Source organism: Podarcis cretensis (assembly GCF_951804945.1).
Source record: "Podarcis cretensis genome assembly, chromosome: 6".
Lineage (NCBI taxonomy): Eukaryota > Metazoa > Chordata > Lepidosauria > Squamata > Lacertidae > Podarcis > Podarcis cretensis.
In genome coordinates, this window is record NC_137175.1 from 86162473 (window position 1) to 86178599 (window position 16127).

Genomic DNA, 16127 nt, shown 5'->3' on the forward strand with positions numbered 1-16127 from the left:
ATTTGGACCAGATACGACTCTACCACAAAGCAGTTTCAGCACTGCAGCTGATGTCCACAAAACAGATTAGGAGTGATCAATTTAGCAAAAGTGCATGTATAGGTCAGAACTCTCTCACACCCACACACCCCACCCAGGAAGGAAGGAAGGAAATGAAAAGGGGAAAATAGAGTTCTAAGATAAAATTAATAGGAGAGAGGCCACTTCTTAAGATGTCCCACACAGATCTTTTAACCACCTTTAATAATGAAAAGTGCTACATAAAGATTTGATAGCCTGGACAAGACATGGACATTGTGGGTGTGTCAGAAAACTGTTTTTATTTTATTTAACAACTTTCTTTCTACTGAAGTATGTACTTTACGAATTCTAGCAACAACTGCAAAAGTACTGGAAGTGAAAGATTTTTTTTTACATTTCTCTTTTATATTAAGACTTTTTAAAAGCTGATTCAAACCACAGAAAAGTATGTTAGAATAAGTGTAACATTTCACAGACAAATTCTGCATATTTGGTGCCTATAAATATGCAAAGTGATCATTACCTTAATCTAAAAGATGGTAATAGGGGTTAAACCACATGTTATAAAGCAGACATAAGTAATGTTAGACCAATGACAGCTTCAATGTGGCCCTCAAGCTTGCCTATCCTAACATTTTTCCTTCATTCATTTTCTGGGCATCTGGAACACATGCATTATTTATTATTATTTTTTAAAAAAAAGATTCCTTGCCTGAAGGGCAACCAAAAAGGAGAGGAGGAATCAATATACCCCAAACTAGATAACCTTCAGAATAAAAGCAAACAGCACAAAAGTAGTCAAACTTTTTAAAAACTCACCAAAAATGTTGTAAATTGATGGGCTTATAATCTACTGTTGTACGTAGTGAGTTTAACTTGAAGACAGGTATCCTTGTGTGCTTGCCTTTTGTGGCACACCATAGAAACTCGGGTGCTATATTTGTTCAGTATAGTTGTAATCCAACACATCTGGCACATGGGAAAACCATGTACATAATCAAGGTTCCCTTTGCTTTTCCTCCCCCATGCAGCCTTGAACAGCACCCAAAAAGTGCTGTTGTTTGCCTCTCAGCATAGAAGCAAGGACTTCAAGGTTACCTCTGGCTCTCTGACTGAATATGCAAATACCAATTAGAAAATCGGACCTTGGACAGTAATCAGAAAATCTGGGTTTACCACAGAATGTGCAGTGAACAGTGATATGACATCAATCATGTATCCCTCGAGTCTGTATCTGTACAATACTGTTACACCCCAAAAAAAAACCTAGGTTCACCTGCACATATCCCAAACCTAAGTGTCTATTTTGACTCTGCTCTGAGCAGTGAGTGCAGAGCATTTGAGATTCTCCTCCTGCTGCCCCAACTGTAACTTGCCTAGTAACTGTAACTTTAGTACCCATCCTCACCCCATAGAGGCAAACTCTCCACCCTCACTATATTTCCATCTCTGGTTCAGGCAACATGGTCTGGGGAGCCTGTGCAGTTTATAACTTGCCATCTTGTAAATTTGTATTTCTGTACAGGTGCTTCATCACCATTTTGTGCAAGTGTTTGAATTATAACAACATTGATGGCTCTTACTATTTTCCCCAAGTAAGAAAGGCAGTATTGGCATTTTAAAATTGATAGCAGCTCTAACCCCTCTGGTGTGCGATCATCTCCTAGTCAGTTCACAACCAAGTCAAAAACAGGGCCAGTTTTAGTTAACAGCTTAAGCTACACCAGACTGTGGAATCAACTTTAACTGTTAGCAATACAAGCTACAACATGTCAATTATTAAGAGAGAACTACGGTCCAATTTGTTAAAACTCCGTAGTATACCCTCCAAAGTGTGCACAACATAACTAGGCATGCATTGCCAGGCAATATACAGCTATAAAACTTGCATTAGAGGAAAAGATTTTCCTTCTTGAACTGCACAGCCATGCAGTTCTTGATGGAACATGCATTTCCAGCAGCCAGGTGACAAGTCCTAGTGCCAATAAGATAAAGAACTTTTGAAAAGAACGCCACAAGTAACCAGTCAAAGTTAGCCAGGAGAGAGGGTTAGATAAACATGAATCTCTGAACAAACTTCAGCAAGACACAACTACCACTATCTCTCAAAACCTCCTCAGATAAGCTGGGCGAGGGATGAACAGGTGCATAATCTTTAGCTCTACAGTTCAAAGACAGTAAATCACACTCCGGCAGGAAGCTCTGTAACCCAGGGAAAATCCTAATCAGTGCATCCCAATCTCCTCTCAGCAAAGTCATGTTTGGAAACTCCACATTTGGCTCTTGGACCCAACTTTGCAACTAGGTTGGATTAGGATTCCATAGTGAACCCCATTTGGCATTGAGAAAGGTAAGAAAAATGGGGGGGGGGAATCCTTCTGTTGTCCTTACCCTTTCCCTCTCCCACGGAGAACGGAAAAAGAAGTGAAAACATGCACACTACATGGCAAAGAAAAAGGTGTCATTTTTCCACACAGGCTGTGAGGCATTCTCTTTACCCTTCTCTCAGCAAATACAGGTCAAAAGAAACTAGTAAGAATTATCCTCAAAAAGGATTATCGGCACTGGAATAATTTGAACAAACCTAACCATGTCTACTCAGAAATCAGCCTTACTGAATTAAATGGAACTTACTCCCAAGTAGGTTGGTTTAGGACTGCAGGGTGTTACTACTCCTATACAAATCTTGGTATCCAGAAACAGGATGGTTTATTAAAGCTTCCATACTTTCCATAAAAATTAAGATTCTACACTCTAGTAGTATTGAAAGAAGAGCCCAGACTGTGGGGACTCTGGAGTGTGTGTACGAAAAAAAGTGGAAGAGAAATTCTTACAGCCTTGTCTTAACCATGCTTACTCAGATGCCAGTCCAAATGGTAACACCAGTTGCTCTCATTCCCAGGTAAGCATGCATCTGGATTTAATGGGACTGACCCTCATATACGTATGTGTTTACAGTTCCCCAACTAGTTGTCATTTTTTCCTTTCCATGTGGTCCACTTCTTGTTTCTCTAGTAGCAGCCCTCAGGCAGAAATTAAGCAGGTGAATCTTCAGACATGGAGATTAAACAAAAGGAAAAGCCTTTCCAACTTTAGCTCTTGCGTGCAATTTGGCTCCTTCTTCCATGTTTGATTCCTGCTACAGGCGCAGAAGCAGGGCCAAATTATTAAACTGTTAACCTGACTCTTAACTCTCCCTTCAACAAAAAGAACATTACTATTTGCACAGGAGTCACAGGGCATCCCCATCCTGAGCTCTTTCTCTCTACTTTTCAAGGATTGCCTCCTTTCTTCCTTGCCGTCCTCTCTTTCTTAAAACCCAATTAAGTGAGAGTGTGTGCAATTCAATAACAAGACCCACTGACTTCTGCAATTCTTTATTCACAGGTATAAACAAATATGACTTCACCTTAATATCGCCCCTAAGCATGTGATGCCATGGATGGGGGACCTGTGGCCCTCCAACTGTTGCCAGACTACAACTCCCATCAGCCCCAACCAGCATGGGCAATGATCAAGGACTGTGGAAGTTGTAGGCCTGCACCACCTGAAGCACCACACTTCCCATTACCCAATGCATTGCAGAGTTCAGCAAGACTTACTTCCCGGAAAGTACATACAAGACTCCAGCCTGACTCTCCTAACTCTTCCTAGGGATCATATACTCCTCATTCTTGCCGGAGGTCAGAAAGACACACCTCTCCACCTGCGTCCCCCACAAATTCATGACTTGAATACAGCACGCAGCACTCCCTCCCCGGCAAGCATGCACAAAGCTACAGTGCCGACATCCCCAGTTTACAGAACTTGTTCCTGCATGATGCGGTGACACAGGCTCTGGCCTAAATGGCTTTTTTAAAAAAAGAATTAGGCAAATGCATTGAAACACACTATATGAGAGCCCTGTGTGCAAAGGCAACCTACCCCAGTCACTGGGGGTGGAATCAGAGAATCAGAGTTGCCTAAGGGCAATCTAGTCCAACCACCTGCAGCACAATAATCTTTTGCCCAACATGGGGCCGGAGATTAAGACTATGATTCTAAATCTGTGGATATTCTATTCCTCCTTTGTACATCTTTTTTTTTTTTTTTTAAGAAAATATTCATCCCCTCCCCTGAATACCATATTTTTCTGTGTATAAGGTTTAAAATTGGAGCTTGCCTTATACATGAGTAGTACTGAGGGGCGTTTTCTTAATTTGGAGCCCCCAAAAGTAGAGGGCGTCTTATCCATGGGGCCGTCTTATACATGGAAAAATATGGTATTTATCGTATAGAATGGATGCAGGGTTCTTGTCGCTGGGGCGCAGTTCCAAGGGAAATAATAATAATAATAATTTATTTATATCCCACCCATCTGGCTGGGTTTCCCCAGCCACAGTAAAATATTAAAATACAATAAATTATTGCCACGGAAATACTAAACCCCTATGCAATGTAAGCATTTCTATACAGGAGGAGCCCAGTTTTCCCAAGGAAACTATCGCCACAGAAACGATAAACCCTACGTGCAACGTTTAAAGTATCTTTATGCAGCCCCAGCAGAACTTTTCTGTGCATGCTGGAAACGAAACTTGGGAAGGTAGACGGGTGCAGTGGGCAGGGATGAGACAAACCCCACAGAACCAACATGCTTAAGGATCATGGGGCAGCCCGTTCCGCCGGCCCGGCAGCTGGAGTCGTCCAGCTTTGGAGAGCTTTTAAAAGGCGCCTCTCCTTCCTCCTCCTCCTCGAGACCTGGGACTCACCCCCAGATGACATAGTTGGTCTTGACGTTCTTGGGCCAGGAGAACTCGCCGAAGATCACCTCGTCCCCCTTCACCACGATCTCCTTCTTCTGCGTGTTGTACTGGCGCAGCACGCTCAGGACGTCCGCCATCGCCTCAGCCTCAAAGCTCCCTCAGAAAAGCCTCGCTCGCTCGCTTCGCCGCCTCGCGGACCCGGGGCGCGCGCTCATTCGCTCGCTCCCACGGCTCGGCTCTCCTCAAGTCCGCCGCCGCCGCCGCCGCCCTCGCTCGCTCGCTCGCTGGCTGGCTGACAGGAAAGCAAACCGAACGAACCACCGAGCGAGCGACTCGCTGACTGACTGGCCCAGCCGCCGCCGCCGCCGCGAGAAAGAGAAGAAGGACCCCACGCTGGCTGACCTAGCTGGCGCCTGCGCACGCGAGGAGAACGGACGCCTCCCTGGAGCCCCGCCTCCTCCTGCTCCTAGCGTTCTGAGGCGAGGCTCCGCCCCGCCCCTCCGCCTCTCCGCCTGTGATGGACAGCGGAGGAAGCCCGTCAGGGGCCCGCGCTCGCTTGGAAAGGGAAGGGTGGAGAAAAAAAAATAATCACCAAGCAGGCACTCGCATAGCCAGCCCCAAGCGGTGAGGGTCCTCGAGGGAGGAGCGGGGCCGAAAGAGGACGGGGCCAAGGGGCGGGGCCTGAGCAGAACCCCGCCCTCTGCTTCCTCTTCTGCTGCTGCTGCAGCTGCTGCTGTTGTTGCCTATGGCTTTGAAGGCGCTGCCCAGGCTGAGTCTGCTGCGGGGCTGGCGAAGGTCAGTACTGGCGGGGGTGGGACGGGGCGGGGGGTGGCGCTGTCCGCATTGCAAGGGTTTTCTTCCCTAGCAGGCGCTTTGCAAGGTTTTCCCCAAGCAGGGTTGCCTTGATCATGCAAGAATGCCCCTTATTTCAACGTAAAATGCCATTGATCATACAAGATTGCCCCTTATTTCAACGTAAAATGCCATTGATCATACAGGATTGCCCTTTATTTCAACGTAAAATGCCATTGATCATACAGGATTGCCCCTTGTTTCAATAATAATAATAATAATAATAATAATAATAATTTATTATCTGTACCCCACCCATCTGGCTGGGTTTCCCCAGCCACTCTGGGCGGCTTCCACAGAGACCAAAAATACACTAAAATGTCACACATTAAAAACTTAAGGGCTGCCTTAAGATGTCTTCTGAATGTCAGGTGGTTGTTTATCGCTTTGACATCTCCTTGTAAAATGTAAAATGCCATTGATCCTACAAGATTGCCCCTTATTTCAATGTAAAATGCCACTGATCATACAAGACTGCCCCTTGTTTCAATGTAAAATGCTATGTCCTGCATTGATTCAGTTTGTCCTGCATTTCCCCTTTTTGCATGCTGCTGCTTTCTCTCTGCTCCCAACCTCTTGCGGCCTCCCTTCCCTCTTTTCTCTCAACGCTCCTTCCCTTGGCAACTGGACAGCTCAGTTGGTATTCCAGCATGGTGCTGCTGACAACACCAAGCTCGCAGGTTCGATCCCCACATGGGAACAGCTGCATCAGGGCTGGATTTAAGTTTGATGAAAATGAGGACAGAAATATTGTATTCATAGGCAATATCAAAATTAAGGAATGTGAAGATAGAAATTTAACTACGAATGATTGTCAGAGAAGTTGAGGGAGGTCCAATAAGTTAAAATATGTGATGTGGAATTTTATATGATTGGAGATTTTATGGAAAAGTTTAATAAAAAAATTATTTAAAAAAGTAAAAAAAAAAAAAGATTGGGAAAAATTCAAAGTTTATTTACAGAAACATTGTAAAATTAAGGAATGTTAGAAGGTTGTTGGAATGAAGTAATGTGGTTTTAGTAGAAATGATATAAAGGATTAGGTTAAAATTGATTTATTAATTGGTGAAAGACGACAATTACAGTATATTAAGATAAATTATTAGGATAAAAACAAAGCTGGAAAGGATTTGCTGAAACATCTAACTGAACTAGAATACAAAAAAGGGAGGTGTCAGGAGGTCAAGGAAATAAGTAAAGGAAAGAAAGCTATGTAAAGGTCTGATCTTTTTTGTATTTGTTTTTGTATTGTTTGTTTGTATTTTTTATGTCTTTGTTATTTTTCTTTTTTATTGTTCCTTTTTGTAATTTTCAAAATTTGAATAAATATTTTATATATATATAAGTTTGAAGAGGCCCTTATCTACTGAAGGTAATGGGGCCCCTTATATGTCCAGCTGTCCTTTGCCAACAACAAATTGTCGCTGTTTTTGTGTTGAATATATGTCATATGGTAATTTATGGACCTAATAGGTATCTAAAGCCATTTGCACTTAACAAAATATGTATTTTATCAAAGTAATTGTTGAACTGAAATGCAATTAAGAAGAAGTATATTAATAGTGAAATACAATTAAGAAGAAGTATATTTTGGGGGGGGGGGCCAAAAGAGTGGGGCCCTAAGCTATAGCTTTTTTAGCTTATACGTCAATCCGGCACTGAGCTGCATATTTCTGCATGGCCAGGGGGTTGGACTAGATGATCCTGGGGTCCCTTCCAGCTCTATGCTTCCTCATCTCACTCCTAAGAAGGAGCAAACCAGGGCAAGGCTTTCATGTTGTCCCTTCCAGTTCCCTGCAGGTTAGGTTATAAGGTGTCCATCAGCAAAGCTGGGCCCTTTCTCTCAGACAGCAACAGGTTCAGAGTCTCTAGAAACAAGCAGTTTTGTGTCAAGAGTCTCGTGCTTTCAGATTTTGGGGGAGGAGTTCCAGGGAGGTACGGACCACAGCATCTCCAAGTTGCTTCAATATGCAGTATTTTTATTTTAAAAGCCTGGTACAGATCAGGGTGGCAACGTTCGAGAAAAAAACATCTTAAACCCTTGAAAATTTATTTTTTGTGTCACGCATTTGCTTGTGTATTAAAATGGATCCAATGCTTTCTTTGTATTAGTGCTAGGATCAATCACTGGGATTCCTTCATCACAAAACTGTAGAGTTGGAAGGGACCACCAGCAATGCAGGAATCTTTTGCCCAACGTGGGGCTGGAACCCACAATGCTGAGATTGAAACCTATTTATTGTGTATTTAATTAAATATATGGAATCAAATATATTAACTGTCTACACGAAATAATATTAAATACATTGCAAACACTTTAATTTACAATGTGGATATTTAATTCACTGTGCAGCCTGCGGGTTCTGTGTTAAAGTACGCACGCTTGGTATGAAAGTTGGACCGCCTGGTATAGGCTATACTGTTGTTGTTGTTGTTGTTTAGTCGTTTAGTCATGTCCGACTCTTCGTGACCCCATGGACCAGAGCCCGCCAGGCACTCCTGTCTTCCTCTGCCTCCTGCAGTTTGGTCAAACTCATGCTGGTAGCTTCGAGAACACTGTCCAACCATCTCGTCCTCTGTCGTCCCCTTCTCCTTCTGCCCTCCATCTTTCCCAACATCAGGGTCTTTTCCAGGGAGTCTTCTCTTCTCATGAGGTGGCCAAAGTATTGGAGCCTCAGCTTCAGGATCTGTCCTTCCAGTGAGCACTCAGGGCTGATTTCCTTCAGAATGGAGAGGTTTGATCTTCCTGCAGTCCATGGGACTCTCAAGAGTCTCCTCCAGCACCATAATTCAAAAGCATCAATTCTTTGGCGATCAGCCTTCTTTATGGCCCAGCTCTCACTTCCATACATCACTACTGGGAAAACCATAGCTTTAACTATATGGACCTTTGTTGGCAAGGTGATGTCTCTGCTTTTTAAGATGCTGTCTAGGTTTGTCATTGCTTTTCTCCCAAGAAGGCTATAGTGTTACATTGTGCCAAATGAAGAAACAGTCCTCTGTGTGGAGCTCTGCAAAGTTTACTAGTTGATGGTGTGTGATCCTGTGAAAAGTAAGCACTTCCAGATCTCATAGATTGAAACATGGGGGGAGGGATTAAGCATATCCTGGATTCTCTCGCCAGGAGTGACACGTATTTGTATATAAACACACATTACAGATCTTCAGTAGTCTTTCCTCACAAGGGAAAGAACCCATAAATTCTCAGGAAAGAGGTTGCACAAAATATTGTACCTGGCATGTATGAAAACCACCTGCCTGTACAGTGGTACCTCAGGTTAAGAACTTAATTCGTTCCGGAGGTCCATTCTTAACCTGAAACTGTTTTTAACCTGAATCACCAGTTTAGCTAATGGGGCCTCCTGCTGCTGCTGCGCCGCCAGAGCCCGATTTCTTTTCTTATCCTGAAGCAAAGTTCTTAACCTGAAGCACTATTTCTGGGTTAGCGGAGTGTGTAACCTGAAACACATGTAACCTGAAGCGCATGTAACCCGAGGTACCACTGTATAAGAACTTGCATAAATGTAGTAAATAGCATGCACACTATAGTCTATAACAGTTTGCATGTTATTTACAGAAAGGACATTATGAAGCATCAAAACATGTGAAGCAATTATGCTGTACTAGTTGTATGGCAGGTTTGTAAACAGGTTATTTCCTAGTTCCCTGTGGCAAACAAGGGCAACCTCCAGGTGGCCAGACCACGATGCTTTTGCAAATTGGCAGAGTTGGGTGTTCTCTCTCTCTATTCCTGTGAGGTTATCAGTATGCTACAAATGCAGGTAATGTTTGTTGACATTGGATTTTTCCTGGCTGCTCTCTGCTGGCAGAAAAATTCTTTAACACCATCCGGACCTCCTCAGAGTCAGGAGTGCTCGCATTAGGTAGTAATATTATAATTATAATAATTTATCTTATACACTTATAGAATATTATACATTCTGATCTCAATGTGACATATTTCTGAGTAGAGACGTATAGGCTATTTTTATTCAAAATTTTATAGACCACTTCAAAAATAAACTCAGACCTAGTTACAAAAAATAGTAATACCATATATAATAATAAAAAGATAGATCTCAGTAAACAGTTCAGTTCTGTTGAAGTCTTAATGACGTGCAAAATGTTAAAACACAGTTGCCAACTCCCTTTCTTGTTTCATTTTGCTTAGATGTTATTTGCTCTGTAAACATTGACTAAGCTCTGCAAAATAACATTAATATATTCATTTGGCTCCATTTATGATTTTATTTCAGAATGGGGAACAGTACATCTGCTACCACAAACTTATCTAACACTGCCACTGCTAACCAGATAGAGGTGAGTGGAAATGGCTTTTACCTTAAACGTACTCTACTGCCAGTATTTTGTATGAAATTTATTCATTTATATTCTTGCCCCTTAACCAAAGAAGCTCCTGGAGTGTCTTAGAGAAATTAGTATTAAGCCTTCAGGTTCACAAAATATGTGACACATGAGGAAGTAGAGAAAATACTTTTAAATTATCGTTTATAAATTTTCAGGTTTTTTAATAATAATAATAATAATAATACCTTTATTGTCATTGTACAACCTGTCATTTTTAAATGGCACATTATTATTATTTGTTAAATCTATTTCCTGCCCTTCCTTTCGATAGAGCCCAGGGTAGAAAACACATCCCCAAATCAGAAATATAAACAAAGGGAATACTGAAACATATTTTTAATTGTTGTTTAGATTAGAGGAAATTCATGAAAATTATTAATAGATAGCACCTTTCACATGGTACATATTCAAACTCCGAGAATATGTCCTGTTGGTGGAACTGTGGAGCCATAAAGACTTACTGGCACTTTATGCCCATTTTTCCCAGACTCCCTGGACTGTTGTTATGGTTCAAATCAGCACCACTGTAAAAAATAGTCCAAACAGATTGGGCTTGTGTGCCTTCTTTCTGTATTTAAAGGCAATAACTCCCCAGTTAAATAAAAACCACTTGTCTTATCTTATGGTGGCAGCTCACCTCCTATAGCCCAAGGTGGAAAGATGGTCCAAATTTTAGATTTGATATTTGGCTCAAAAAAGGCTTTACATATTGTAATCATGGAAAAGCTCACTCATCATTCTGAGTGCTGTGCAGAACTGTGGAGCCCAAGGATTAAGTGTGCATTTGACTGACCTTGATGGCGTATCTTAGTAACTGTACCCATCTGAATATAGTCCATGTAAAGTATGAATTCATTTAGAATGTAACTAGTCCTTTTACAATTCGTTTCCCCCATTTATGTCTTCGCTTGCTTGCCTGTATTTCCCCCTTATTCGTTCCCTTACAATTAGATGTTAATGCTCATTTATTGGTTCTTTTATAAACCTATTCCGTAAATATACTCAGTATTGTAAAAATGTATTTATGTTATTTTTCTTTTGCATATTTAGCACACCCATGAAGTGCATGTTTGTTTTGTCTTTTAGTTTCTTTTTTCTCTTTCTACTTAAAGATTTTTTTAAAAAGTACTCAGATTATATTCAAGCTCATTCTGTGAAGAATGGGAAAATCTAAATGCAAGAACCTTGATACTGTTAAAAACTTAAAAGATAACATTACGTATAGAAACTGCTCACACAAGCTTTTCTTAAAACACTTAGCAAACTATCTCAGACAACTGTGTAGTGATCTTCTCGAAAACCACATGCTCCTACTGCAACATGGCAAAGAAGCTATTTGAAGATATGAATGTGAACTACACAGCCATCGAACTGGACATGTACGAAAACGGAAGCCAGTTTCAAGATATTCTTCATCAAATGACTGGCGGCAGGACAGTGAGTACTTTCCAAGTTTGGTCACCTATAGCAGAAACTTCGGGGGGGGGGGATTCTCTCTCCAACCCCAGTAGATGCATTTCTTCCTACAGCAAATAATTGACCTGTGGAACTCGTAGCCACAAGATGTGGTGATGGGATGATAGACCTCAATCTCTGTGAATTGATCAGTGACCACCAATCACGACGACATGTGCCTATGAGCCTCTGAATAAAAGTTACAGAAGACTGATTACAACCCTAACAATAGGAGCAGGAGCTATTGCTTCATGCCCTGTTATGGCCTTCCTGGATGTTACCTCATTAAGATATTCGTATCCATCAGATGTGGCTACCTGTTGTTGTTTTAAGTTTGCTTTCCATGTTTGATTTCATGGTAAAACTTTCAGAGCATAGAATTTAGACAATCTAGCATGATCTCCTGCCTGCAGAATATATTGTATACATACGACTGTATATTATCTGACCCGTCTACCACAGTTATTAAGTTTGCAGATGACACCACCATAATGGGTTTAATAACAGGTGGAGACGAATCAGTGTACAGAGGGGAGGTCCAAAAAATATTTACATGGTGCCTAGGGAACAACTTGCACCTTCATATCAGCAAGACAAAGGAGATGGTGTTGGACTTTCGAAGAGAGGAGAAATAGCCCCACGGTACATCGGGGAGGGTTGTGTGGAGTCTCTTCCTTTAAATTCATAGGCGTTTATCTCAGTGAAGACCTTACTTGGAAAATAAATACAACCCAGGTGGTTAAGAAAGCCCAGCAGAGACTCCATCTCCTCCGAGTATTGCGAAAGAACGATGTCAATCAACATTTGATGATCTCTTTCTACCAGTCAACAATAGAAAGTGTCCTTTCATACTGCATTATGGTGTGGTACGCTGGTTTGACATCAACTGATAAGAAGTGCCTACAGAGGGGGGTGAATACAGCACAAGGTATTATGGGCTGTCCCGTGAATCCGCTGGATGAAATAGCGGAAGAACGTTGCCTCAGGAGCGTGAGGAAAATTCTCAGGGATGATTCACACTCTGGCCAGCACTTTCTTGATCTCCTGCCCTCAGGCAGAAGATATAGAAGCATGATTAGTCGCACCAACAGGGTAAAGAACAGCTTCTATCTGTGGGCTGTTAGGCTGCCGAATGAAAAGATAACAACAAGGCAACTGACTTTCGGGTTTGGTGGGTGTGCATCAGTAAACGAGGGGAATTAAGAGAGCTGAGTGGGGGATGCTCGTGTAATCTCACTGTATACAAGTTGTACAAGTGACAATAAAGTATTTCAGTTCAATTTCAATATTGAAGAGTTGGGCATTGCTTGCCATTTATGCATGCCATTTGTCCAACTCCATAGCTATTTCTGCTACAGCCCAGAAATACTATGCTGCAGGCATGTCCACAAAGTAGATCACTGGACGTCTGCAGTAGATCACTGGCAGATCATTGGCTCCCCCCAAAGAAACTGAACAAGAGCGTGGATCCCCTAAAAGAAGCTCAACATGGGCCTCCCTCCTTCCTAAAAAAAGCTCAACAACTTTTGACCTGCCAGTTTTTAACTCTTGGGAGTTGGCCACCCCTGCTATACTGGGACGCAAGTGGTAACATTATAGAATACACAGCATGTGCGTTTTAAGCTTATATGCAAGAAATAAAATTCATTTGTTAATTTTTATACCCAACAGGTTCCAAGAATATTTATCAATGGAATATTTGTCGGAGGTGCTACAGACACACAGAGACTTCATCGGGAAGGCAAACTGCTCCCATTAGTTCACCAGTGTCTCTTGCGAAGAGGGCGAATCTCAGAACAGCCATGTAGTCTTCCTTGATTCCGTTGCTTCTTACACAGTTGTGTTGCTGGAGTTTATTAGACTGCGTATACTTAGTTATGAATTCTTACACCCCGGTACTCTGGTTTCAGTACTATTTATGTGTTCAAAATATGTATGGAAGGTTTTCAACAGCCAGATAATTTATCATGATCCAGTTCATCTTAAATTCACAATGCACTCTTGCACATTCTCAATACTAAATAAGCTCTGTTGCAAGAGTAAAAATGCATAGGAGTGCGCTGCTTGTTTTCAATTTAACCACAAATTCTATTTAAATACTTAAATTTCATTTAGGTCCAACCCAATGCAAATAGCTAACTACACCGTCCTGACCACATCTATGCAGAAGTAAACCCTACTGAATTCATTGGGGTTTGCTCCCAGGTCACAGTATTATTGCAGCTTAAATTAAGGTAGGTAGTAGCTGCATTGGTCTGACGCAGTCAAAATAATAATAATAATAATAATAATAATAATAATGATGATGATGATGATGTCCAGTAGCACCTTAGGGACCAACCACGTTTGTTCTGGGTATAAGCTTTCGTGTGCATGCACACTTCTTTAGATATCTGGTACCTGAAGAAGTGTGCTTGCATCCAAAAGCTTATACCCAGAACAAACTTAGTTGGTCTCTAAGGTGCTACTGGACATTTTTTTATAATTCGAGCTTAAACTAAGTTGCACTTGGGTATCATTGAAATCAATGTGGAAAGTTAATAGTGACTTAGTTTCCCCTGAAGTATGGTAACTAACCTCAGCTTTATCTAGAATCAATTCAAGATTCAGCTAGTATATTCTGTAACAAAGAATTACTGCATGTGTCAAATGTAAAGAGAGCAGTGTTTGGTAACCAAACACTAAGCGGATGCTTGCGCATTAATTCTGTGGCTGTATTAGCTGTCGGAACCAAGGGATGGAAAGCTAGCTGGCTTGGCCCCAGCCGGAGCGTCTCCCATCTCAGCCTTGCCGCTGCGGAGATTCATCAGTCATCCTCCTCCAACATGCATGTGTGCATGAGCACACATTACTCAGCAGTGTAAACACACAATAGAGCTGGCTCGAGGCGTGGATACTAGGCTACGTTTATTGAACATAAATCAGGACAAAGAAAAACATGGCTTCTCTCCTTGTCGTTCTTCTGAGAAAGAGAGAAAACAAAAGCAATACAGAGCGGATGTTCCACTCACGGGACTCCAGCAATCTGCGCTGGAATGCAAACAGACATGTGACATGTAACAATCCCACATATCTGCAGCAAGGGTGCAATGGAATTCCCAACATTAGCTACCTTGTAGTACGCTAGGTTTATCCTAGCATAGATGTCTCCTTTATTCAAATTAGAGCAGCATCTCTGGCCTCTTAGGCAAAAGCTGCAGTTGGAATTAAATGGAGCAGTCCCCACACTCCACTCTTTCCGTTGAGATTAAACTACAAGAAATGCATGTTGCATGCGTTAATTGTGCTGGCAGTTGGAACACTGCCAAGGACACACAAATAAAACACCTCCGATCTATGTGAAATATGTTTTTTGTGTGTGTGTGTGTGTGTGTGTGTGTGTGTATGTGTATGTCAGCTTCCAAATAGGATTGATGCTGTTAGCTTGTTTCAAAAACCAAAGATGAATCACAAGGTATACGCATAATGCTGAGCTGTGGTTAATGGAAACCAGAAGCAAGCATTTTGAACTCCTTGTTGTGACCATGCCCAAGGGGGTGGGAGGAGTGTACAAGCTGGCACTCTCTCCCTTCCCGACGTCATTGCCAGACCTTGAAAGCAATGGCAGAGGATTAGCTTGTCACAGTTCGAATCAAGCAGGTGGAGAGGCAAGAGGAGGAAAGATATTAAAGAAGTGTGGTATTGCAATCTGAAGTGACAGGCTAAAGCTACAGGTAAAGTAGAACAGACTGTTTTTAAAACACATCTCCAAGCTTCCCTTGTGCAGAACACCGAAGTTTCTCTAGCCCACTGCTGCAACAGTGCTTAGCTAAATATTTTTATGCTCATAAATTACAAGCAACATTTTATACTATGTGTAGATAACGTGTGGCTCTATAGTTCCTACCAGCCATGGGGTGATAGGTATAGTTCATCAACATCTGGAAGGGGCACAATCCTGTTTTTCAGTGGTATTTTCTACAAAAGTTTTCCTTGTTGCTGAATACTTGAGCAAAGTAAGATACTTCAGTATTTGCCATTAAGTGTGTGCAATTAGTTAATGTACATTTCCCACTTACTTGCCAAGAACTATAGCTAACTTTAATCATTATTGCTATCCCGCTTTTCAAACAAATACTGTCAACCAAAAGACCTTTCCCTCAGTACAGTGGTACCTCAGGTTACATACGCTTCAGGTTACACTCTGCTAACCCAGAAATATTACCTCGGGTTAAGAACTTTGCTTCAGGATGAGAACAGAAATCGCGTGGCAGCAGTGGGAGGCCCTATTAGCTAAAGTGGTGCTTCAGGTTAAGAACAGACCTCCAGAACGAATTTAGTTCTTAACCCAAGGTACAGGGCAGACAGGGCAGAGCAGCCAATCTATTTACAAGGTACAGTTGTGCAACAAGAAGCACCACACTCAAATGTGGAAACCCAGAATTACATAACTTTGTGCTTTTATCACTGTGCTTCAAATGAATATGGGAAACTTGCATTCGCTGGAGTAGCTCAGAGAGCAGCAAAAATAGTTTGACGTGTAGATTTCAATTCAATGAACTGTGAGACTACTAACATGGCTTGTGCCCAAAGCACGTTGTTTCTAATCTGTGATTGATGAAGCCGCACAAAACACAAAAGGGAATCTATTGTCTGTGAATACCTTTATTGAGACCAAGAATAAAATGTCACAAAATAGTTATCGAGCTA

The 16127-nt window shown here is 41.8% G+C and overlaps 2 protein-coding genes across 2 annotated transcripts in view; one reads left to right on the forward strand and one right to left on the reverse strand.

Moving 5' to 3' along the window:
• The window catches only part of CDC73 (cell division cycle 73), a 113347-nt gene extending 108188 nt beyond the window's left edge, over positions 1-5159 (reverse strand). The window contains exon 1 of the mRNA XM_079981521.1: positions 4770-5159. Within this exon, the coding sequence (XP_079837647.1) occupies positions 4770-4900 (131 nt within the window). The 5' untranslated portion in view covers positions 4901-5159. The remainder of the gene's footprint in view (positions 1-4769) is intronic.
• A 233-nt stretch (positions 5160-5392) lies between these two features.
• On the forward strand, positions 5393-16127 carry GLRX2 (glutaredoxin 2). The gene is made up of 4 exons (XM_079981807.1): positions 5393-5558; positions 9872-9935; positions 11244-11420; positions 13110-16127. Exons 1-4 carry the CDS (start codon positions 5509-5511, stop codon positions 13254-13256), a joined length of 438 nt encoding a protein of 145 aa, XP_079837933.1. The 5' UTR covers positions 5393-5508; the 3' UTR covers positions 13257-16127.

Coding starts and splice junctions, on each gene's coding strand:
- GLRX2 (XM_079981807.1), top strand. CDS start 5,509: ATGGCTTTGAAGGCGCTGCCCAGGCTGAGTCTGCTGCGGGGCTGGCGA. Junction 9,936..11,243: donor CCACTGCTAACCAGATAGAG/GTGAGTGGAAAT, acceptor TAAAACACTTAG/CAAACTATCTCAGACAACTG. Junction 11,421..13,109: donor AAATGACTGGCGGCAGGACA/GTGAGTACTTTC, acceptor TATACCCAACAG/GTTCCAAGAATATTTATCAA.